Consider the following 25,744-nt stretch of genomic DNA (forward strand, 5'->3'; position numbering starts at 1 on the left):
GGGGGAAAAAGTTAGCTTTCCCAACATATGGCAAGAAAACAAAATTAACTGACTTTGTTGCTTAACTTTTATTTCCAATTGTTTTATAGTATCCCTCCAATGTTTCATGGTGACATAGATGTGAGATCTTGTAGGCTATGCCAGCATAAAGGAAGCTCTGGCAGGTTCTATCAAACTGGAGAAGTTATTGGGCCATTTCCAGAAACAGACTCTGATTCTAATGTCCAAGTACCAGACTAGCCAGGTTCAGAGAGATTCAACAACCTTTGGCTGGTAAGTAATGAAATTTATTGGGGGCTACTGTAATTCATGAATAAAGTTTACTTAAATACAGAAAGGTTGTGATTTTCGGGTTGGACAAGCATCCATTCCAATGAAAACCTAGAACTTTTGAAATATTTTTGTAGGATTGTAGTATTCAGCAGCAAAAAAGGCCTTTGAGATCACCTGTCTAGCTCTCTCATTTTAAAGATGAGAAAATTGAGACCCAGAGAAAAGTAACTTTCTTAGAGTCATATAAATAGCAGATAAGCAAAGCCAACATTAAAACCCAGATTCAATGATAACTTTTTCTTTTTCTTATATGTATGTATATACTTGTTTCTATATGTATATATGTGCGTGTGTGTGTGTGTGTGTGTGTGTGTGCGCGTGTTTTAATCTTGGCTTTGTTTATCTACTATTTCTATGAGCAGCTAGGTGGCACAGTGGATAAAGTGACAGGCCTACAGTCAGAAAGACTCAGCTTCCTGAGTTCAAATCTGGCCTTGGACACTAGCTGTGTGACCCTGGGTAAGTCATTTAACCCTGTTTGCCTTACTTTCCTCATCTATAAAATGAGCTGGAGAAGGAAATGGCAAACCACTCTAGTATCTTTGCCAAGAAAACCCCAAATGGGGTCATGAAGAGTCACACATAAGTGAAACAATTGACAACAATAACAACAACAAAGGTCTTTTCTCCTGCTGAATCCTATAATCCTACAAAAACATGTAGTAAGCTCTAGGGTTTCACTGGAGTGGATACTTGCTTCACCCATGAAGATCACAGTCCTTCCAACAGTGTATAGTGTATGTATGTATGTGTAATCATGTAGTATATGTCTGTACCAAATATACAGTGCAGGCCTAAGCAGCTTAAGAAAGACGCTATTATAGTTATCTATATTTGAGTGTTAATTACCTACTAAATTGTCAACCCTTTGAGGGCAAGATGCCTGACACAGTGCTCTGAATATAGCAGGCATTTAATAAACACGTGATGAATGAAAAAAAAAAGATACACCTACACACTTAGAAGTCATGTATATTACTCACATGTAGGAGACAGAATTCAAGCTTTTAAAAATAATAAAAAAAAATTTATGACCTCATAATCTAAACATCTTGAGACATGGATTTCTCCACCACTGTGATCAATGTAAAACCCATTTCCTTTTATCAATGGCTCTTGTGAAACAAGGAAATAGGAGACTGCAGAATTGGGAGATTGCTCTTCATCCAAATCAACTGCCACTACCTGAAAGATAGGGTTATCTAGAAGGAAAGAAAATAAAAATCAGTTGTTACAATAGATTAAAATTCCTTAGTGTAGTTTAGATGTCTTTTAATTAGGCTGTTAGTGGTCCATCAGAAGTTCTAAATGCTAATGAACTAATTTCCAGGTCATCTTACTATTAGTATAAAATTTAGCTTAAGTAATAGAAAGAATCAGAATAGGAAACTTCAGGCCTACAATATTAAGAACCAAACAAGAAAATATATACCAGAAACCATTCAGTAATACATCCCTTCCCCACTCTTCATTTATCCTGTTTCACTAAACAAAGTAAAGAAGCCTCCATAAAGGAAGTTAAGGAATACTATCTCTGTTTTTATATGTAATTGGGGAAAAATAAAATATTAAGAATATAAAAACTACATTTCCACTGATTTAATAAAAGGAATATGAATCTCACCCAACAGGTGAACAGGTCTCACCCAGATTGTGGTTATTTTTGACAGTGATATTAAATTCTTCCTCAGCAAACTGTGGTGCATTATCATTGATATCACCAACTTTGATAGTGAAAAATAAAGATCTATCCACAATCTTCCGAGTTGAACTGTCAGCAACATCAAAGCGTATCTGGAAAACAGCCACCCACATTAATGCCAAGACCAATTATTTCGGAGGGGGGGCATAATAATATTATCTTTTATAATTTGTTATTCTTTTTTAAAAGTTTATATCATTGTTATATCTCCTTCACTAATATCTCAAATGAATCATCCTCATAAATACCCCATAGCCTCATGCACTTGGAACATATTCTGATTACAATTTAATTGACGCAGAGAAGATCCCATTAAAGTTCAATTTCAATATGCTTCTTCATGTTGTGTAACTGACACAAGCCCACAAAGACTTAAATAAGCAAAGTGCAATTTCTGGCAATGCTTTAAATAGAGAGATTTGGAGCTCTCTCTCTCTCTGAGGTCAACACATGGCCCATGAATATGGGTTTTTATTCTTTGCCTCAGCATTTGTTCTTTTATTTTGGGTGAAGGATATTAGAAGCTCCAACTTTGTGAATTTCAAAAGGTCAGAAAAATAAACCACTTGAGGTCTAGCAGGCAAATCTATGCTGACCTTTGCAGGCAGCTGAACATCAATGTCCCAAAAAGCAGGGAATGATCTTGGAACCCAGCATAGCAGTAGCACTCAACTGGCTGCAGTGCCACATTTGAAAGTGAACTTGGTGGGACCAATGCTTTATAGAAATTGCATTAAATCTGAGCCCTTTCTTCCCAGAGACTGAAGGAGGGTGGGTGCCCTCAAGTTGTTGAGGGAGGGTATTTGTATTTCTGTTCGTATTATATCTTCATATTTTAAGGTAAATATCTATTTTTAAAAGCTAACTGATATTAACTGGTTTAATGGAACTATGGCACTAATCATTGGTTCCTAACAATGAAGGAAAACATACCCCTAATGGGTTACCAATATGATAGCAGTAGAGAAGAGACACCTTAACACCCATGACCCTGAAAGGATGATATAGTCAGCCTGGTTCTGGGAACACTGGGCCCAGAGAGTACTTGCGGTGCTTGAATGAAATAATTTATAAAATACTTCCTGTTTCACAATACTGTCTCTCCAAAGAGAGCTTTGCTAATAGAAGAACCACACCTACAATTGAGCTACTCTTTGTAAATATTCTTCAGGGAAATTGGGGGGAAGGGGGGAAAGTAAGCTGTAACTGAGTCAGAGTTGTTGGTAAGGTCTGAGGTAAAGTGAGAAAATAAGGGGTTGAAAAAGGGAGACAGAGGGTTATGTTAACAAATCTCAGAGCAGAAAGAGAAAGTCACCTGAAGTCATGAATAGGGGTAGGAGCCACAAATATAGAATCAGGAACAGTGGAGGAATCAGGATTCAGAGCTGAAAGGGACTTTGGACATCACCTACAACCTTTTCTTTTTACAGATGAAGAAACTAAAAACCAGATAGGTCACAGGATCATAACAATTATCTAATTCAACTCTCCCATTTTCATGAGGAAATTAAGGTCTAAGAAAGCTTCATAACTTGCCCAAGATCACACAGATAGGATGTGTCAGAACCAAGATTTCAACCCATGTTTTCTGACTCCAAATACAACTTTTTACTACATGCTGACTTTCCCACAATGACACAGCCAGTGGTGGAGCCCAAACCCAGACCTGGCTCCTCTGACTCCTAGTCCAGTATTCTTTCCACTACGATACACTGCCTCTTTACAAATCAAGCCCTGGTAGTTATTCCAAGGATTAAAAGAAATCCAGATTGTGGTCAATGCCCAATAATCCAGATATAATATAGAAGGTTTAGAACTAGGGAGGATCATAAAGATCATCTAATCATGAATCTTGTTGTTGGAAGTTATCTTAGAAGCTATCTAGTCCAACCTGTATCTCACCAAGAATCTCCTTTACAACATTATCAACAAGTGGCCATCCAATCTTTGTTTCACCAGTAGTGAAGGAGAACAAATTACCTCCCATTTAATTTTTGGTTAGCTTTAACTGTTGAGAAGTTTATCTTTACTAAAGTTTAAATCAGTCTCTCTTCAGCTCCCACCCATTTATATCTAATTTTGCCCTCTGGAACTGAGCAAAGTGTAATTCCTCTTCCACATGAAAGCTCTTCAAATAACTGAAGAAAGATACAAAATCTCTCCTAAGACTTTTTATCTCCAGGATAAACATTCCTGTATCTTTTATCTGATCCTCCTATAGCAGAATCATGGGGTCTTCAATAGCACTGTGGCCCTTCTCTGATTGCTTTTCAACTGAGACTGGCCCTTTACCCACTATGCTATGCTGCTTCTCTTATGACTTCATATTTTATTATTTTCCCCAAAAAGTGGGATAGCTACACTCTAAACCAGTAATTTCCCTCAGGTAATATGCTGGGAAAATTTGTTGAATTTCCACCAGGGCCTGAAAAGTCAGAGCAGATGTAGGAACAATCATGTATATGTTCTACATTTGGAAAGATTTTCTCTGTGTGTGGATGTGTTTGCTATGGTTGAAAAATTTGTTTCCTAGAAGATGGGTTTTGTCCCTGAATAAAAATAGACATTATATGTCTCTGTCTGCCCTTACCTCTCAAATATTTTGACAGTTTTCAAGTTTGGCTGGCTCTTTCTTAGGGGACTGAAGGAACTGGATGCTAAACCAGAAGATCCCATACTCTCATTCCATTACCCCTCAAAAGTCATCAAGGGTAGAATGTTTTCTTTACTCTTGTGACTCATCCAGACCTTACCACCAATGATGGCCTAGATTGTTTAAAAACTATCCTAACCATATAAGAGTCTAAACTGAAATGTCAGCTTCCTCCTGAGCTTCTCCCCAGTGAGCTATTATTTTTAATGTAGTACTTACCGTTGGTGCTACTTATCCAGCTCTTATCTTCTGAAAGCAAAGGGTCTTCTGTTACAGTGTAGAAAGGGGCCCAAGAGAGATTTAATATTAAGTGGAAATGGTGTGGCACGGATGACTTTGAACACTTAGATTTGTACTTTTGACACTTCCTTACCTGTGTGACTTTGGGCAAGATTACAACCTCCTTGGGACTCAGTTTCTTCATCTGTAAAATGAGCAGTTTGGACTAGATGGCTTCTGAGGTCCCTTCCAGCTTTAGGTCTATGATCCTATAATTATAATAACTGGTTCCAGATAGCACTTTAAGGTTTGCAAAGCATTTTACATAGATTCTGTCATTTAAGCCTCAAAACAACCTTGAGAAGTATGATACTAAAGACATTCTTACCCCCATTCTACTGATGAGGAAACCGAGGCTTAGGACATATAAATGACCAGTACTTGGTCACATAACTCAAATATCACAGACAGAATTTGCTATCTCATTGGGGTTAAATGAAAACCCCTAAAATGAAATCCCTAAAAATTTTTAAAATGAAAATCCCTAAAAAGCTTTTATTGAACATATACTCTATGCAAGGTATTGTCATGCTAACTCTTCCCTGAACATGACATTCCATTTTCCACTCTTGTCATTTTCAATGGCCTGACTCCAAATAGATCAAGCACAATGTCCACTATACCACACTGCCATTTTACAGAGAAGGAAACTAAAGTTCAGACGGGTGAGATGAGTTGCACAAGAGTGGGTAAAGGGAAGAGCCAGGACTAAAACCACGGTCTTCTGACACCTAGGCCAGAATTTTTCTGTTGCAGGACACTGCTCCTCTTGACTATACCATGCATCTTAATCTCCTTAACTCTACTATAACCTCACTGAGAGCCAGGCCTATGTCATATTCTGCGTTTTATACAGATCTGTGTTTCTCCTTTGCATCCATACAACTTAATTGAATAAACATTTACTAAGCATCTACTATATCTAAGGCACTGGGCTTACAAAGGCAAAAACAAACCAATCCCTGACCTTAAGAAACTGATGTTACAAAGGGAGAAAGCATGTACACAGATGATTTAGATACAAGACAATTTTACATTAGATACAAGATAATCTTAGGAGGGAGAAAGCAGTGACAACTGGGAAAATCAAGGAAATTATGGGTAACTGAGCTGAGGCTTAAAAGATGAAAGATATCCTAAAAAAGCAGAGATGAGAAGGAAATGTACTCTGTATATGGACTACGGAAAATCACAGAATAGAAAATGGAATGTCAACCCTTATGTTGCAAATATCCCTCTAGTTACCATTGTTATCTGGGAGTCACCTTCATGGCCACTTAAAGTTTCTTCATGTTTTATCAAGTGTTTTGTCTGGAAAGGATCATAAGATGAAAGATTTAGAACTGGAAGGGACCTTAGATGTGGAGTCCAACTCCATTTTGAAGATAAGGAAACTGAGGTCCAGGGATGTTGTCCAGGGTCTCACAGTTAGTAAGTGTCTAAGAATAGAATGGGAGGGTACTGTGCCTTTACAGAAATACATTTTTGTCTTTATAAGGGTTTTAGGAGAATTTCTACACATTTGGACATAATAGAGCCAGATCCTATCAACGCATAAAAAGGGTATTTCCCACTTTGGAAAACTACACTAACTCTTTAGGGACATGGAAGTAAGACATGGGAAATTATTATTCTGGAAAATATGTTTGGGGTTCTGAAAAGGTTAACACCCTTTCAAAGCAGACAATTTACTTCTAACACAAAGAAGAATCACACCCAAGGCTCTGTAAAAACCTGAAAGGTAGGGTGCTATACCACAGACATGCAAAATACAAATGAACTTGATCCTTGCTTGTTGAGTTAGTTCTTCAGAATTGCATCAATGGAGTTTACAGATATTTCAATAGTGACTCATATGCTAATACAACCTAAAGTCAACAAGCAAACAAACATATTCACACTTTGCAAATGAAAACTTAGAAACCTTCAAACTTCCTGGTCACCTTGGGACACTTGTCACTATAACTAGGATACATAGTACCCCATATGAAATTTTATCTATCCATATTTTTCCCTCCAACTACCCTAATACCCCTTGGCATATTCTCTGGCTGCCCCCCATTCCTGGAATGCTCTCCCTCCTCTGCTCCAACTACTGACCTCCCTGGCTTCCGTTAAGTCCTAACTAAAATTCCACTTCTACAGGAAGCCTTTCCCAATCCCTCTTAATTCTCATGCCTTCCCTCTCTTATTTACTTCCTATTCATCCTGTACAGAGCTTGTTTGTATAGATTTGTTTGCACATTGTCTCCTCCACTAGTTTATAAGCTTTTTGAGGGCAGGGACTATCTTTTGACTCTTTTTGTTTCCTCAGTGCGTGACACATAGTAGGTGCTTAATTAGTGTTCACTGACTGACTGATATACTTTAGCTCTGAATTTTTAGTGTATTAAACTTTTTTTCTTTATCGTCTCACTGTGCTACTCCAAATACTATGGAAGGGGGGAGAAGAAAGAAGATTAGAGAGGTAAAATTGATAGGTACCACAAAAGATTGTATTTGCTCTCGATCAATCGGATAGTGAACATAGACTTTCCCATTACGGTTATCTTCTAGAGAAAACAGACCAATTGGATGCTCATCCACACCAGGTCCACTGATTGTATATATTAAGGATTCATTGTAGTTCAGGTTATTGAATAGCTGTAAGTAAAAACACAGAAACAATATTTTTTAAAAAATCATTCTTCAGATAGAGTGTTCCCAATCACTGAAGCAGGCTATTTCCTCTCCCTCATGTCCTGTAACCAGTTTTCAAGTCTTGGTGAATCTACTACTGCCAAAACGCTTATTCTATCAGCCCCCTTATTTCCACTCACTTTTTCACAAACCCTTATCACCTCTCACCTGGGCTACTGAAATAAACAGACCTAAATAAAAGACTTAATTATTCTTCCTACTTTCATTATCTTCTCTCTCCAATCTATCCTCCACAAAGCTACCAAATTGATAGCCCCAAAACATAGAGCTGACCAGAATACTCCCCTACTCAAAACTCTTCAGTGGCTCCCTAGTGCTTCTAATATAAAATAAAAAAAAAAAACTTCAGCCTTAAAGCCATCTACAATCTGTTTCTCACTTACCTTTCTTGTCTTAGTTCCCATTACTCCCCTTCATTTCCTCTCTGTCCCAGTCAAATTGGCCTATGAGCCATTCCCAGGACACAACATTCCCTCACTTGCCTCTATCCCTTTTCACAAGCCATCTTCCATGTAAGGAAAGCACTCCCTCCTCACTTTTGTCTCTACTCTAGAATTCTTACTTTCCTTCATAGCATAGATTACAAAACCTTTCATGATGTCCCCTTGTAGTTGGTGCTCTGTAAATTACTTTGTATATACGTTGCATTTACTTATCTGGGTACCTGTAGTTACAAACTGAATTGGCTTGGAGAGTGGACTGTTAAATTTTTCAGTGTGAGCATCTATACTTCAGAAATTGGCAAATACTACAAAGCAGGACTTGATTTACTGTTTTGTGGATTGTCTAGATTTAATAAAGTGTTAAGAATGCTGATTGAACATAAAAGTGTTTTTGCAGAGAAGGTTGTTAAACATTTACCAGCACAACCCTGATGTATCCACATAGCACAGAATGTAAGCTCCTCAAGGAAAGGAATAGTTTTGTTTTGTTTTTTCAGTCTTTGAATCCTGGTATCTAACAGTGCTTTGCACATGGTAGGTGCTTTAAAATTTTTGCGGCATTAAATTGGAAGATGTATACATTTTTGATTAAGGAATTATTTTTGTGAATGCTTTCAGGATTTTTATCTATTTCCAGTTGCTAGATTTTTAAATGGCTAGGAGGGATAAAAGCAGATGGACATGTGGCTTACCTCTCCAGCAAGCTTGGGGAATGGTCCTGGGTCTTCCTCTTTGAGCTCCAAGGTAGTGATAACCCAACTTCTTTTAAAACGCCATAAAGGCTGATGATCTTCTGCCTGGAGAGTGTGTTAAACCAAACATATTGTAATCAAGCCACGGAAAGAAAATTGCTGTAATATTACTGTGAGGTGGCATTGTATGATATGTTTATGAGTCTCACAAATTGACCATAGCCTCGCTGAGATGAAATGCCCTTTCCCTTAAATCCCTGGCAGATCAATGTGACTTCATAAATGTAAGCATTTTGAATCTATTTTTCACTTTGTTTTTCTGAAAACCAAAACAAGTTAAGGCACTGAAAATCTCCAGATTTTCAAACAAGCTTATCAGAAAAAAAAAAACCCTGTATCTTGCATATTATTAAGCATAATACCTACCCTCATCTTTGCCTGATTGGGAAATTCATTTTTTGCTGACTGGAGACAGATGGCTACAGTGACCTTGGAAACAAAAATTAAGTTAGTAGGCAATACTATCAAAATGTTCATTGACAGATACTAGTTGCCTAAAACATGATCTTCATATGTTAAAAAAGGGGGCGGGGAGGATATTAGAAACTCTGATCATATACAAAACCCAAAATAAATTTATATAATATGCAAAAAATATACTTGGTATATTTAGCTGTCTAAAAATGTTAATTTGTTTAATTTACATTTTTTGACTATCCTAACTCTTGGCTATATCATGCTGCAGAGGATAGGGCACTGGACTGTGTGATGGAAAAGATACAGGTTTGGGTCCTAGTTGGCTTTGACATTACAATTTGTTATTATTGAGTCATTTCCAGTCATATTTAACTCTTCGTGATCCCATTTGGCAGTTTTCTTGGCAGAGATACTGAAATGATTTGCCATTTCCTTTTCCACTTCATTTTACAGCTGAGGAACTTAAGTAAACAGGGTTAAGTGACTTGCCCAGGGTCTCACAGCTAGTAAGTGTCTGAGACCACATTTGAAGTCAGGAGTCTTTCTAACTCCAGGCCCAGCATTCTATCCACTGCAGTGCCACCTGGCTGCCTATAGCTGTTTGATTTTAAGTAAATCATTCAATCTCTCTGAACTGATTCCTTATCTGTAAAATAGGGTTTGCCTCAGAGAGTTGTCATGAGGAAGTGCTTTGTAGGCTTAAAAATTGCTATAGAAATGTGAGCCAGTGTTAAATAAGGGCTAAACAAATATGATTCTGATATAAATTCACTGATGGCAGGGACTGCCTTTAACTAAAAGTATTAGAGCCTACTTGTTAATGTCATAGTTTATGACAAATTTTCCCAACCATATGCTCTATGTCTGTCCTTTTTTCCTAAAGGAGAGAAAATTTCAAATGCCTTGAGTGGGATTCTAAAGTCTTAAATATCAGCAAATTCACGCAATTACTCCTTTTTGATTAATGCTAGCAGTTCTGAATTAAGAGCCAAACCAAGGTTTTAATTTTTTTTAAACACACTTTTTTTTTTTTTTGCTTTTTGGTGAGGCAAATAGGGTTAAGTGACTTGCCCAGGGTCACACAGCTAGCAAGTGTCAAGTATCTGAGGCAGGATTTGAACTCAGGTCCTCCTGACTCTAAGGCCAGAGCTCTATCTACTGCGCCACCTAGCTGCCACTTAAATATACTTCTTATAAAAAAACAAACAAACAAACAAATATAAATTCAACTTTGCTGAGATTGATAACAAATAGTAATAATGTCAATTTCTTCTTCTAGGCCTCATTTTCCTTTTTTATTAAAAAAAAAAAAAAGAGGGAGCATTATATGAGTTTATCTCCAAGGTCCTTTCTGGTTTTGAAATTTCTATGTTGAATAAATTAATTTTTAAAAGGCACTGATTAAGAACTCACTTTATGCCAACCACTGTGTCAAGGGCTGGAGATGCAAAAAGCAAAAGATGAATACTCCCTGCTCTTGAGGAGTTCATACTCTAACTAGGGAAGATTGCAAATATAAGAAAATTCCGCTGCAGAGCAGCTAGAAAGACTCAGAAGTCCTAAGACTGTAACAGTGGAAGAAGAGGGAAGTGGGTTAGGGGTGGGGCAGAAGAGGGTGACTTCATGGTGAGGGGTCCTTTAGGTTATTTAAGTAGTTAAGCTGACAGTACTGGGAGACTGCAACCCATGGAGGCAGGGAAAAAGGCAAGCCTGAAGGAAGCACTGGTAGAACAGATGGGAAGGTTTTCATAATGTCTTCCTATTCATCGGAAGGAATGTAATTGTTAATGTTAACCAATAATTAAAACTTCATGTGATAAGGGTAATAACTTGATTTATTAAAAGAGAAAGGCATGTGCATGTGGGAACTCCTTATACTAAGGATTTCAGGGAGGGGGATAAAAGAAGGAGAGCTAATAGAAAAGAGGGCAGATTAGGGAGGCAGTGCCAGTAGCAAAACATTTTGACGAGAAACAGGATAAAAGGAGAGAGAGGATAAATGGGGGGAAATAGGATGGAGGGAAATACAAAGTTAGTAATCACAACTGTGAAAAAAAATCTTACAACAAGTTTCTCTGATAAAGGTCTCACTTCTCAAATATATAGAGAATGGAGCCCAATTTATAAGAATATAAGTCATTCCCCAATTGATAAATAAATGGTCAAAGAATGTGAACAGACAGGATGTGGAAAAGTTGAGACATTGATGCACTGTTGGTGAAGTTTGTGAACTGATCCAACCATTCTGGAGAATAATTTGGAACTATGCCAAAAGGGCTATAAAACTGTGCATACCCTCTGACCCAGCAATAGCACTACTAGATATGTATCCCAAAGAGATTTAAAAAGGGGGAGAGGGGAGAACCTACGTGTACAAAAATATTTATAGCAGCTCTTTTTGTGGTAGCAAAAATTGGAAATTGAGGGCATACTCATCAATTGGGGAATGGCTAAACAAGTTGTGACATATGGTTGTGATGGAATACTATTGTACTATAAGAAATGATGAGCAGGATGCTTTCAGAAACACCTGGGAAGACTTATATGAACTGATGCAAAGTGAAGTAAACAGAACCAGGAGAACATCGTACACAGTACGATGATATTGAAATATTGAAAGTTACTAGAAAAAGCCACAAAATCAAATTGATTTCACCCACTACAAATTCATGGTACAGAACTTCAAGTGGTTCCTTCCTGCTCATGACTATTCATTAAGTCTACTAAATTCCCCACAACGATTATTCCAAGATATTTCTTTTCTCCTTCCACCACCAATTAGAACCCTCTTGAAATTAGAGCAGGTCAACTAGCTTCCTCTTTCACTGAAAAGATATCAACCATCTTCCATGAGTTGCCTCATCTTCTCCTCTAACCTTCTCAGCATCATCACCTTCTCTCACCTCTTTCCCACAGTAACAGATGAAATAGTTCTATTCCTCACCAAGTCTAATCTCTCTTTACCCGAGCTCTTGATCCCATTTCCTCTTGCTCCCTCCAGGACCTGGCTAGAGTTGTAGTATCTTTCCTCTTTTTCTTTTTCCTAAGTCCTTGCCAACTTCTTCTCAGAAATAAATGAAGGAATTCCTAATACAGGAATATCTTGTTTTGTTCTTTATTATTTAGGCAAGTCTATTAGTGCCATTTTTCCAACAGCATGTGCTCACATCATATCTCTTTGTCACATTTTTGGTAATTCTTGCAATATATCAAATGTTTTCATTATTATTATTATATGTTATGGTGATCTGTGATCAGTAATCTTTGACATAACTATTGTAATTGTTTTGGGGTGCCATGAACAGTGCTCATATAAGATGATGAACATAACTGATAAATGCTGTGTATATTCTGATTGCCCCACTGAAAGGTTATTCCCCATCTCTCTCCCTTTCCTCAGGCTTCCCTTTTATTCCCTAAGACAAACCAATATTGAAATTAGGCCAACTAATAAGCTTATAATGGTCTCTAAGTGTTCAAGTGAAAAGAAGATTCAACTGATGTGACAAACTTATATTAAGAAATTGTCTTATATTAAGAAATTGCCACAGCCACCCCAATCTTCATCAACCACCACCTTGATCAGTCAGCAGCCATTAACATCAAAGCAAGACCTTCCATCAGGAAAGAAATTACAACTTGCTGAAGGCTCAGATGATAATTAGCATTTTTAACAATAAAGTATTTTTAATTAAAGTATGTGCATTGGAGTTTTGAGCTATAGTACTGTTGCACACTTAATAGACTACAGTAAAGTATAAACATAACTTTTAAATGCACTGAGTAAACAAAAAATTTGTATGACTTGCTTTATTGCGATATTTGCCTTATTGTGGCCATCTGGAACTGAACCCACAATATCTCTGAGGCTTACCTGTACATAAAAAAGCCTTCTTATCTACCTATTATCATATTTTTATCCTACTCATAAACATTCTTACAAAGTTGTTTATGCCAAATATTTAACACCTAAAATATATAGGGAATTGTTAAAAAGGCAGAAGGGTAACTTCCAGGCCATGAAAGATATATATTCAAAGCATATGAACAGACAATCTCTAAAAAAGGAAATGATCACTTGAAAAAGGCTTGAGCTCATTCGCAATTAAAAGGATACAATTAAAACATCTTTGTGGTACCAAGTCAATTCATGAAATTGGAAAAAAAAAAGAAACAAATTTCAATGCTGTAGCAGTTACAGACAAACAGGTACATTCATTACTGGCAGAACTGAAAACCTATAGAATGTTTTTGGAGAACAGTCTAACAAAACAGTAAAAGTTACAAAAAAAATAATCATAGCCTTTGATCCAATAATCTCATTGTTGGAATTATACTTTAAAAGTATTATCGAAATCAAAAAGAAAGAAAAAAACAAAGACCTATGTGCTCAAGTATTTTCATAGCATCCATATTTAAATATTGTTCCAAAAACAAAGCAAAACAAAACTGGAAGCAATATAAATGTCCAGCAAAAGGGTAATGTAATAGAATATCATAATTTAATTATGACTGGTATGTATGAGGAATACTGGAAAGACATTTATGAAATAACACAAAGAGGAAAATAGCAGAAGGAGAATTGGATGCAAAGACCATATTAAAAAAAGGAGAGGAAATGAACATGAATGGTCAAAGGATCTTGATGGATGAAAAGTGATGATATTTTATTTGTTTATTTAGATCAGTTAATGTGTACTTATTGAGCAAATTTAATTAGCTGGATTTTTATTATTAAGTTTTTAACAGGTAACTTAATTAAAAATAATTTGTATCTCATGCTGCTATTTCTGTTCTACCCACTTTTAATAACCTCTCTATTAGGCTTCCTACCCTACCATGATACTAAAATTGTTTTCTTTAATAATATCAGTGACCCACAATCACCGAATTCAATGGCCCTTTGATTCAAATTTCATTTCTCTTAATTCTCCTGGAATTAATGAATTTTAGCATTTTTGCCCAAAATGTGGTAAGTTCATGGAATATTTAACTACCCCTCTCATATGATACTCTTTCTTCCCTTAGCTTCAGAGATACCACATTCTCCTGGCCCTCCTTTTGTCTCTTTTGTTGACTTCTTATTCTCTTCCAAACTTTTTTTCAGTGTATATCCTCCAAGTTTTTGTTCTTGACTCTCTTCTCTCTATATAGTCTCTGCCTTGACAACTCATTCACTCAAAGAGTTAGAATTGGAAGGCCATCTTCTCCAACACATCTTCACTTCTACACATGAGGTAACTGAGGCCCAGCGAAATTAAGTGAAGTGCCCAAGCTAAAATGGCTTCAGTCAACACCTCTATGCTGATAAATCCCCGAATTTGTCTCCTATTGTCCCTAACACTTGCAGACTATCAGCTGGATAAAGTGGTTTTCCTGGAATAAATTAAATGTACAGCTTTACTTTCATCACACTTCACAAATCACTTTGTCCTTTACCTTTGTAGTATATTTATTATGTAACGTAGTTATATAATAGTGTCCTATTGGTGTCTTATCATCCATTTAAATATTAAGTTCTATCAGGAATGGAACGTCTTACACGGCTGAACACACAGTACTAGCTTAACACAGGTTTCTTGAATTATACCACAAGATACAATTAGAAGCTCCTTAAGCAGCATATACAGTACACAGAGAATTTTTAAAAAAAGATTCAGTCTGGCAAAAGTTTATACTTTTCTACAAAACTGGATTTACTATTCTGCCATTTTGGTATTTTGTTTCTTTCTCTTTCATGGAAGCCTTAAATAGTAACTTGCAGCACCCAGTCATTATGATTCAAGAAGCCTAGAAATTTGGTTACATTTGCCAAAATAAATCTGCCAAGTACTTTTATTATATTCTCTGACAAACTGTAGGCAGTTTGTTTAAAAAAAGAAAAAGGATGCCATTCAATAGATTTCCCTAACAGTTTTTATTGATCTGGAAAAGACTTTCCAAAACCCATTTTCTCCAGGTACCATCTCTATCCTATAACAGCAGTGCAAATATTACTATAGGAGTTCATCCTTTCCACCACTCTCTGTCAGACTCTGCCATTTTCTAGTCATTCAACTAATGCAATTTTAATCTATTCAATTTTTAAAAGAAAACAAATTTGAAAGATGAAAAAAATTCCGATGTCATTTAATTTCTACCTAATTGATATTTCTTTCTAGAAATTAAAAAAAAATAGGAAAAATGTCCTCATTCAGAATTTTATTTCAGTTGGAAAATGGTGGCCAGAGGCGTTTTAAAGGAACCTCAGAATGCCATTACTGGAGAACTTTTAAAAACTTTCATAAAGAACAAAAGAGAGAAAGAATCAAAGAATCTCAAAGTTATAAAAAACCTCAGCAGTCAACTGGTCCAATCTGTACCTAAACCAGAATCTGCCTAGACTCTGACCAGCACATAGTCATCTAGTCTTTGCTTTAAAATCTTCATTGGGGGAGAACTCATTATTTCATAGGCAGCCCATTCCACTTTTGAAGAGCACTAATTGCAAGGAAGTTTTTCCTTGCATCAAACCTAAATGCATTGCTTTGTGATTTTTATTCAGTGCTGCCCTCTGGCACTAAGCAGAAAAAGAAAATCTCTTCAAATACTTAAGAGATCTCTATATGTTTTCTCATCTATCTTCTCTCATTTAACCTAAACATCCCCACTTCCTTCAACTAATCCCAATATGGCATAAACCCAAGACCCTTCACTATCCTCTGGAACTTTCTGGCTCATCAATCGATGACAACAAGATTTTTACTCCCTTAATTCTAGAAATTACAATTCTCTTAACATAGCATTACAAATCTTTCTTGACTGATATATCACATGGTTGACTCATATTAAGCTCATAGTTCATTAAAAACTCCCCATCTTTTATCAGACAACTGCTGTCTAATTGTGCCTTTTCTATCTTATATTTGCAAAACTTGTTTTCCAAAATCAAATGTAAGATTTTACCTTTGTGTCTATTAAAATGTATCATATTAGAAATAGTCACAAGTTCTAGCCTTTTTGAATCCAGAATCCTTCAGCTTTGTGCCTTCTGCAAACTTGATTATCATTTCATTAATGCCTTTTGGTAAGTCATTGATAAAACTGTTAAATGCAAAAAGTCAAGCATAGATCCTTTGGGTACTTCCCTAGAGACGTCCTTCCAAATTGACATTGAACCATTAATGATTATTTTGGGGGGCGGTCCAGTTAGTTCAGAATCCACATATTTGTTCTGTCATCTAGCCCACATTTCTTTATCTTTTCTACAAGAGTAACATGAGAGGCTTTGTTGTACAATTTGCTAAACCTAGTTCATGTATATCTAAAACACTCCCCTACCAGTTTAATAACCTTATTAAAATAAGTTTAGTCTCGGCTTAGATTCTTATAATCTAGCCACAGCTCAGATTCTTAAAATCTAGCCACAGGTCAGATTCATATAATCTAGCCACAGCTCAGACTCCTTAAGAGTCTGCCCAATATGACGGATGTTCTAATAAACCTTGTCTTTGGCTGTACTTCTGAATTCTCCTTCATGGAGGTTACAGGGGAAAGTTAGAACAGCTAAAAATGTCTTGGCAGATTCTGGAGGTTTTGTGATTGATAATTAAGGAGTTTAGAATTCCTCCTTACAACCCTGGTCACTCTTTTCTCCCACTCCCTTCGCTTGAGTCAAGAAGGTATCTATTAACCCCTCTATATGAGAATGGAGTTTCACCCTTTACCCCTCACTTTTGATTTTGCCCTCCCTCACCTGGAGAAAAGGAAGGAGGGCGAGGGCAGCAGCTACAGCATGGGCCCCATTGGCAATGGCCTTGGGCTCTGGGCCAATCTTTGTCTGGAAGCATCACCCAGGTTCAGCACATTCTGCTCAAGGTAAAAAAGCTGGCCTCTGAACTTGGGTAAGCATGCTCTTTTAAATTTGTAGTTTTAACTGTTGATGTTGATTCTCTGTGTAAAGTAATTTGAAAGTTCATTTAACAAAACTGAAGTCACCTGACTGGTAATGGGTCTGTTTCAAGTTTCATATTGGTGAACTTTCTGTATCAGTTATGTCAAGCAACTTTTCATAATTTGGTTACTGCTAAAATAATTTAGCTATTGTTGGTTATTGTTTTAATGTGTAAACTAGCCAAAAGTGTGTTTGGGTTATATATGGCTTGCTGAGAATTTGCATGTGTATAGAAATCTCCAATGATTGGCTTTTTACACCAGGACAAATTTAAGTTTGAGATGTAAATCCTGGAAAGTTTTTCCTAAGCTGTGATCAGTAAAACTTGCTGTTTGAGGTAAAAGCTCATAGGATTTTATTGAGTTGTCTGATGGGTCATAATCCATCGATAATCAATAATCCACCATCTGAGAGAAATGCCACAAGCTACTCAGAGAAGGTGATACTGGTGGGACATCAGTATTGGGAAAAGCTGAGAGGACAATTTTAGCCTCAGTCTAATATGGGATCCTCCTGGCTCAGTTTCCCCATTATGTCCCTTTGAAAGGGAATGTTACCCACCTGGTTATTCCTGAGTCTTGGCTATAAGGTGGATTTGATACTGCATGGTTGGAAAACTGAATCATCTGAATCCAAACAGAGCTAAGGATGTTTTATCCTCTCAAAGTTGGGCCCTAAATCTAGTCCCTGCTTTATATCTGGTCCCTGCAGTTTTTTCTGTCAGATTTATGTCTTCCAGACTACAGCCCATTCACCTACAGTTGGTAGCAAACAGTGGGTACCAGCCAATGTCTCCCCATCGTTCCCTGGACACAGCCTCTGCTTGGTTCCAGTCAACGTCCTCTTTGGGACCCCCTTGAGGTAGGGACAGCTTTACACCCCTTGCCAGCAGGAAGCAGTTTCAGAAGCCACCCCTTCACCCCTTACTCCAAAAGAATTTGGGTTCCATTTGTTTGAGGAGGGAATGATGGGGTTGGGATCTGGGCCCCAGAAAAACCCTGGACTTTCCCACATGGCCAAATCTCTGGCCTTGGCCTGAGGCTATAATCCCATCAACTGGCCTTTCACTGTGGCTACACCCCATCTCCCAATTCTGTTGCCTTTAACCTAGCCTGGCCTTCCTTTGTTTTACCTCCCCATGTATGGCTCCTGGCCATTTCCCACCCTTAATCCTAGCTAGGCTCCATAGAGGTCCAGGTCCCAGGAGTTCTGTTCACCCCAGTTTACTGGCCAGTCCTAGGTCCCTCCCACAGTCTTTCTGTATATAAGATCCACCTTGTCTCCATTAAAATGCTTAGATTCTTATAATCTAGCCACTGCTCAGATTCTTAAAATCTAGCCACAAGTCAGATTCATATAAGCTAGCCACAGCTAACCCATCCATATTCAGACTCCTTAAGAGTCTGCCCAATATGACAAATGTTCTAATATACCTTGTCTTTGGCTGAAAAAAAAAATAAGTTTAGTCCCATATGACCTGTTCTTAATGATGAAATGCTAGCTTTTTGTGATCACTACTTACTTTTCTCTGTTCTCAAAAACCATCTCCTTACTATGGCATTCTAGAATTTAGCCAGAATTCAAAATCAAACTTACAGGTGAATAATTTACACTGTTGAATCTCTTCCCTTTTATTAAAAATTGTGACCTTTGCCCTTCTCCAATCTTGTGGTGCCTATCCCATTTTCTAAGATTTTTCAAAGACCACTGACTATCTCAGAAATCACAATTACCAGTTCTTTCAGTAGAAAAGACATGATATAAGAACAGTTGCGTTAGAATACTGTCTCAGATACTTATTAGTTGTATGACCTTGGAGTGATCATTTACTATTTCTGAGCCTCAGTTCCTTCATCTTTAAAATGGAATAATAGCACATACCTCATAGAATTATTGTAATTAAATGAGAAAATGGTGAGTTTAGTGCTTCACAGACTTTAAAGTCCTATATAAATGTTAATTTATCATTATTACAATAGGAGGTAGCTCATCTGGGCATGAGGAGATGAACTTAGCAAGGGCAGCCAAGTGCTGTCCTCCTTATCTTGGATATCAATTCACTATTAACCATTTTCCCATCCTTTCAAATCCACAGATGACTCTCCTTGTTAGAGAAAACAGACACAAAACCAGAGAGTTGAACAGCTGTCTTCTTTCTATCACTAGTTATCATTAATTAATTAATAATTTATTAAACATCCACTATAGGTGAGACAGTGCTAGGTGCTGGGGATATAAAGACAAAACAAATCAGTTCTTACCTTCAAGGAGCTTACATTCCATTCAGGGAGACAATCATGTACGTCTATAGGCAAATAAAAATACAGAATAGATATAAAGTAATGGGGAGAGTGCATTGGCAGCTGTGGAGGGTCAGGAAAAGTTAGTAAAAAAAAAAATGGTGCTTAAGTTGAGCCTTGAAGGAAATCAGGGATTCTAAGGCTAAAGTGAAACGAGACAGCATTTCAGGCATTAGGGGCAGTAGATGCAACAGCAAAGATGTGGGAGATAAAGTGTTGTATATGAAAAACAGGAAGACCAGTTTGAATTGTCTAGTAGTTGAAGGAAAATGATATATAATAAGGATGGAAAGGTATGTTCAGACCAGGTTATGCAGAGTTTTGAATGCCTAACAGAAGAGTTGATATTTTATTGCAGAGGTGATGGAAGTGACAGGACCAGACCTGCCTTTTAGGAAAATCATTTTGGCAGCTGTGTGGAGAAAGAGGCTTGCGACAGGGAGAAAAATTGGGAGGTTATTGCAATAGTTCAGGTGAAAGTGATAAGGGACTGAGTTAGGATATTAGCTATGTGAGTAGAGAAAAAGGGATAGATTGAGAGATTGTGTGGATGTAGACAACAAGACTTGGCAACTAACTGTATTTGTAGGATAAGGATGGGAAGTCAAGGATGAATGGAGGTTTCAGACCTGGGTGAGTAGAAGAATGGTACAGTGCCCTCAAAAGAAATGGAAAAGTTTTCTGTTTTGGACATGTTGGATTTGAGAGGTTTATAGGACAACCTAGAATGTCTAATAGGCATAATAGGTCATAGGGAGCTAGGGATCATGAGAGAGACTAGGCTTGGTTATATAGATCTGATATTCATCGGCATAAATATGATAATTAGATCCATGGGAGTTGATGAAGATACCAAGTGTAGGCTGCAGAGGGCCAGGGTTCAATTCATGGGAGGATCAACACAATACATCGTGGTAACAAGTCTTTGATATACATCCTCGAATGTCAGCAAACCTTTCTTTCATTCTTATTGGTTTAACAAATAGTTGCCTCAGTACCCTGTAGCAAGATGTTGGAGAACAGAAGAATAAGGAGAAAGGGAAGGAAACAGAGCTTTTAAAAAGGGAAAAAAATATGAGACAACTCCTGACCGGGGTGAGGGGGTTTTAAATGTTCTGAATGGGAAGAAGCTGCTTGTGTTCCAAAGAACGATATAATAAAGCAACAAAAAATGACAACATAGACATTTCAGCTGCTCAAATGGGACACACAATTTTGACACTGGAAACCAAAACCAAAACCAAAACCAAAAACAAAAAAAGAGTAGCAGAGGTACTATTTGTGAAGGGTAGAGACGCAGCGGGCTGTAGTGGAAATAACATTGGATTTCTGGCCAGGGGACCTGGCTTTCAAACTCAGCTCTGCCACTTAAAACCTGTGTAATCTTGGGAATGGTTCTTGCTAGATGGCCCCATATGTAAGAGAAAGAAATTGGGCTAGCTGGTCTCTAAGGTCTCTTTCTGTTCCAAAACCTGATCCTACAAACTCAAATTAGTTCAAGGAAAAGAGTAAGCAAAGTCGTAAGTGTGAAACCTAGCACCTAGGGCAAATTCTGTTACAGAGGCAAGAATGGGGGTGGCAACACAGAAGATGGTCTGAGCCAGGATTCAACTGCACCAGGAATGGATGCAGATCTCCCAGAGAGTCCATTCACTGTCCATGTGGCAGTGAGGGCCCTAGAGTGGGGACAAGTGGGTCCTAGAGCCCTAAGAGAGGTATACCATCATAAGGGCTGTTATAGACTGGTAAGGAACTCATGGTGAGCTACAGAAGGAAGCAACCCTTCTTCAACCATGTTGGTCCTTAGGTCAAAGTCCCAGTTTGCTGCTAGTTAAGGTTCTGGATGAAGGGGAGGAAAGGAAGTAATTTTAATTTATTTCAGTATTAAGCATTTTTTAGATTTAATTACTTCAATGTGATTTCAACAAATGTCTAATTATTTTTAATCAAATTCTGTTTGTTTTGGTCCTCCATAATTCATATGTAATTATTTTCATATAACAGTCAATTCAGTAAATGGAACAGAAAAAACTGAAAACCTCTAAGCTTTCTTCAGACTCAATTCCAACTTATTCCCTGGAAAGGAGAGTTGAATGTTTGAACAATTACATGACCTCACCCCTGCAAGAAATGAGTGCCCTGTGGTGAGATCATGGGATTTTATTGTAAGGATAGATCTTAAAGTTAATCTAATCCAATCTGGTTAATTTACAGATGAGGAAACTGAGGTCTGGAGACAGAAAAAGCCTTGCCCAAGACACACGGGTAGTAATAATACAATATTGGCAAGAAGGAGCATTTTGAGCCAAGAGGTGAACTGACTTCAAAGATTTGTAAATATTCTCCCATCCCAAGTCTTTTTGGAGCTCTTTTATACTTTAGTACTTGGAGAATTGTAGAATAGACACCCAAGTGTCATATCAGATTTTTATTTTCCTTTCCTTCAGAATATAGCCCACAGCATAATCCTATCCATGTATCTTTTAGCTATTAACAGGATTCTACTACATAAGTTTTAAAAATAAAATTATTTGTCTGATTAAGAGGCAGTGTGGGTAGAAAGCTGGCCTTGGAGTCAGAAAGACCTGAGTTAAAGCCTTGCCTTCAACATATAATGACTGCAGTCAATTCATATAACCTTTCAGTGACTCCAGTGGCTACAACTGGCTAAGGTGATAATAACTTCCTTTTGTAGGAGAAGTTTGCTGTTTGAAAGTTCTCTAAACCAATTTAATCACAAATCTTCCCTTTTGGTTTATTGTATTATTTTTTGGAAATGGTCATTTTTCTCTAAAGTCTTCTTCCAGTGCCTCATTATGGCATGACCCTGGACTCTCAACACCTGGCAAGCTCTGGTAGTTCTTAAGAAATTGGAAAGACCAATCCCAGAGATGGATTATATGTCTACAGAACCAGCCTGGTTAAGTGCTAGGAACTTCGATTCCCCCAAAAATTGGCTACTAGGTGATTTTTTTGGGGGGGTTGGTACTGCAACTCATGAAGACTTCCACCAAAACATAATGTGAATGGGTGCAAGCAGTACTCATGTTGATGAAATTGTGGAACTTTACAAAAAGGAAGTAAGAAAGTTCTTTTGATGGGGCTGATCTGGGCCACAAATGTATCACAAACTCCTGGCCACTAAGATCAAACAAGACATCTCTTCCCAGAAATAAAGGTTCCATTTCATGCTGCAAAACAGGGACAACAAAGCATAGACTTTTTTTTTTAAAAGGAGAAACTAGTTGAGTGGAAAATGATATTCACAAGCCTGTCTCCTCTCCAGAAAACCACTTCTTCATAGTCATAGCTCACATTTATATAGTGTTTTAAGCTTTACAAAGCATTTTCCTCCTAACTCTGTAAGGTTGATAGCTAACAACCAAAGGGCATTATCTGCCCATTTTGCAAAGTCAAGTGTTAAACAAAGATTTTGTAATCTTAATCTTATCAAATGTAAAACATGAATTCTTTATGATCCAACACCCTTATTGTGAGGTGTAATCAATAAAGCATTGGCCTCAGAGCCAGCAAGCCTGCCTCAAACACTGACTGTGTGACCCAGGACAAATCATTTACCCTCTCAGTGCTCTATGCCACTCTCTTTAACTACAGACTGAAGAAAAGGTATTGGCCTACATTGATAGAAGGAGTTTTCACATTCAGGGGTTATCAACACAAAAGAAACTGATACAGCTCCTTAACTTTGTGTAAACTGCATCAGTTCACACAAGGTTTCCTAAGTTTTTCTTAAACTGTCCCTTTCCTAATTTCTCTATTCATTTTCATTTCCAGAGTCATACAATAACTATTTTGATACAGACATATGCAATAATAACATCCTTCATTCTGAAATTTTATTTGGATAAAACCTAAGAATTGCAGTTTTTTTAAAAATCAGAAATAATTTCAAGAAGATAATAAATACAATCACAATTTATTCACAATTATGAAATGTGTTAACTAGATACAACATGCTTCTCCTTTTCCTCCAAAGAATACTCTTTCAGTATTGTTTTGCTACATACATCCTCCCAATATCTCCCTTCATAGACGGCTCACAATTTTTCAGCATACTTTTAATTTCCCAATAGCTGGTCTCCTTAGTTTAGATTCCACCAAGGTCATGCCCCACCCACAGAGGTGGGTACCTTCTGCCAGACCCTTTCAGCTTCCTTTTGTGTATTGTCCTCCTGAGCAGATTATAAACTCCTTGAGGGCAGGGACTGCCTTTTTTTTTTTCTTATTGTATTCCCAGCAATTAAAATATTGCCTCCAACACAGTAGGAACTTAATAAATGCTTATAGCCATTAGCTATAAATACTGATGCAAAATTTTTAAATAAAATATTGGCTAAAAGGCTACAGCAACCTGCTGCACAGGCTGCATGAGAACCTTTCCGAGGCTCTATTAACTAAGAGAAAATTGGTCAATATAAGCACTCTGTTGCCTCCATATAAGGTGCTCTTTCAGCAGATGCCTAGGTAAACCAGCCATTGTCTAAAGAGAAACCCATAAGACCTTGGTTGCAGTCTCAGCTCCTACGCGTACTTGCTGTGTGATCTTAAGCAAGTCAGTCCCCCTCCTTGAGCCTCAGTTTTCACTTCTTTAAACTGAGGTGAAGTGGGCCAGGAGAGCTTTAGGATTTCTCCAAGTTTTAACCTCCATTAGTTCTCTAATTAAAGAAAACATTTTGATCTCTTTTAGCGCTGGGCCAGGGCTTGGCCCTGTTCCGGCTTGTCCAAGTCTGAGTCCCATCCCTCCCCCCAGCTTCTGAACTCTGGGCTCCAGCCCAGACTCACCAGCATCAGGAAGACCTGAAAACTCCACATGCCTTGAGGGGATAGAGAGCAGCCACGAAGAGATCTCCAAGGATGGAAGATGGTACGGCGTACCTCGTAAAGCAGGCTCAGCCTTATTGCCTGCTCTGTCTTAAACTGCTTCCTCCGCCCTCCTCTGCCTCTTGTCTTACACTCGGTGCTCCCTCATCCGTGACCTGGGTGCAGCCCTATTGATTGCTCGATTCCTGTGTAAGCTCCTCTCTTCCCTGCAGCTCTTAGTCTGGGGCGTGACGACAGCAAAGTAAATAATATTATTTTTTTTCCCTGTGAAAGTGGCGGGTGGGGGGAGTTGAGTTCATCAAATGTAGCATGCCCTTCTGCCAAAAAATGTGGGGCGCTCACTTTTCAGGGAAACGTTCCGTTTATGTTTCGGGTATATAATCATTTCAATATTAAATCTAGTGCCTTTGTGAAAAATAGAGCAGAAAAGTTTTCTCCCAAATCTAAAAGAAATTACCAAATTTGCCAGCCATTTAGTTCAGTGGCAAGTCTATCTTCAAGATAGCCTATTCCCATGTGTATTGGCTCCTCTAACAGTCCTTCTTAGACAAAGCTTCTAAGAGTCCAAGAGGAAAATACTTTTAACTTTGCATTTCCAAAGTACTAAGGGAGTTAGTTAAAGGAGGAAAATATAGACATCTTTAGCAAACATTCAAAGGGTGTCACATGTTAGCCTAATGCAAAAATTGCTGCCGTAGGAGTAAATGATGTTTCAGTTTACTGGGCAAGTCACTTGCTGTTCATGAACTTTGTTTCTCCATCTTTAAATGAGAGTTTTATACTAGATCAGAGATTCATAATCTTTTTCGTGTTTCTTGGACTCTTTCGGCAGTCTGGTGAAGCCTATGGATCCCATCTCAGAATGTTTTTAAATGCATAAAAAGATAAAGGATTACAAAGGAAATTAATCATTATTAAAGTTAATTTTAAATTTTAGTTTTAAAATTTTAAATTATAAATTTTTATTATTTTTTTAAACAGTTCATGGACCTTAGGCTAAGAACTGTGGGACTAGATGATTTCTAAGGTTTCTTCCACCTCAGACACTCCATGATTCCACATTTAAAACAAGATTCCTTGTATAGCAGAAAGAGCATTGGACTAGTATTCAGGAGACCCTGACTTTAGTTCTAGCTATGCAAGTATTAATGTATGACCTTGAGGTCATTTCGCTTCTCTTAACCTCAGTTTGCTCATCTGTAAAATGAATGGCTTGGATAAAATGATATCTAGAGAGAGCTCTGCCCAACTCTGACAATTCTGGAATTTTTTTAAGCTCCATTTGACTCTCTTTTTTCAATTGCTAGGGGGAGGTAGGGAAATGCATCCTTGTGGGGATGTTAATGAGTGAACTCTTCTATCCACTAGGGAAAGTACACATTTCTTAAAT

The 25,744-nt window shown here is 37.6% G+C and overlaps 1 protein-coding gene across 4 annotated transcripts in view; it reads right to left on the minus strand.

The window, feature by feature from the left end:
• Positions 1–24,498, minus strand: part of CDH26 (cadherin 26) — a 54,965-nt gene extending 30,467 nt beyond the window's left edge. For all 4 annotated transcript variants that reach the window (XM_027851222.1, XM_027851212.1, XM_027851204.1 and 1 more), the window contains exons 1-6: positions 24,316–24,498; positions 9,229–9,291; positions 8,803–8,907; positions 7,452–7,610; positions 1,980–2,127; positions 1,369–1,535 (exon numbers count right to left, since the gene is read on the minus strand). In XM_027851222.1, coding sequence (XP_027707023.1) covers positions 1,369–1,535; positions 1,980–2,127; positions 7,452–7,610; positions 8,803–8,907; positions 9,229–9,291; positions 24,316–24,345 — 672 coding nt within the window. In that variant the 5' untranslated portion in view covers positions 24,346–24,498. The remainder of the gene's footprint in view (positions 1–1,368; positions 1,536–1,979; positions 2,128–7,451; positions 7,611–8,802; positions 8,908–9,228; positions 9,292–24,315) is intronic.
• Positions 24,499–25,744: the final 1,246 nt, after the last annotated feature.

Source organism: Vombatus ursinus, unplaced genomic scaffold, assembly GCF_900497805.2.
Source record: "Vombatus ursinus unplaced genomic scaffold, bare-nosed wombat genome assembly UNPS02000580.1, whole genome shotgun sequence".
Taxonomy (NCBI): domain Eukaryota; kingdom Metazoa; phylum Chordata; class Mammalia; order Diprotodontia; family Vombatidae; genus Vombatus; species Vombatus ursinus.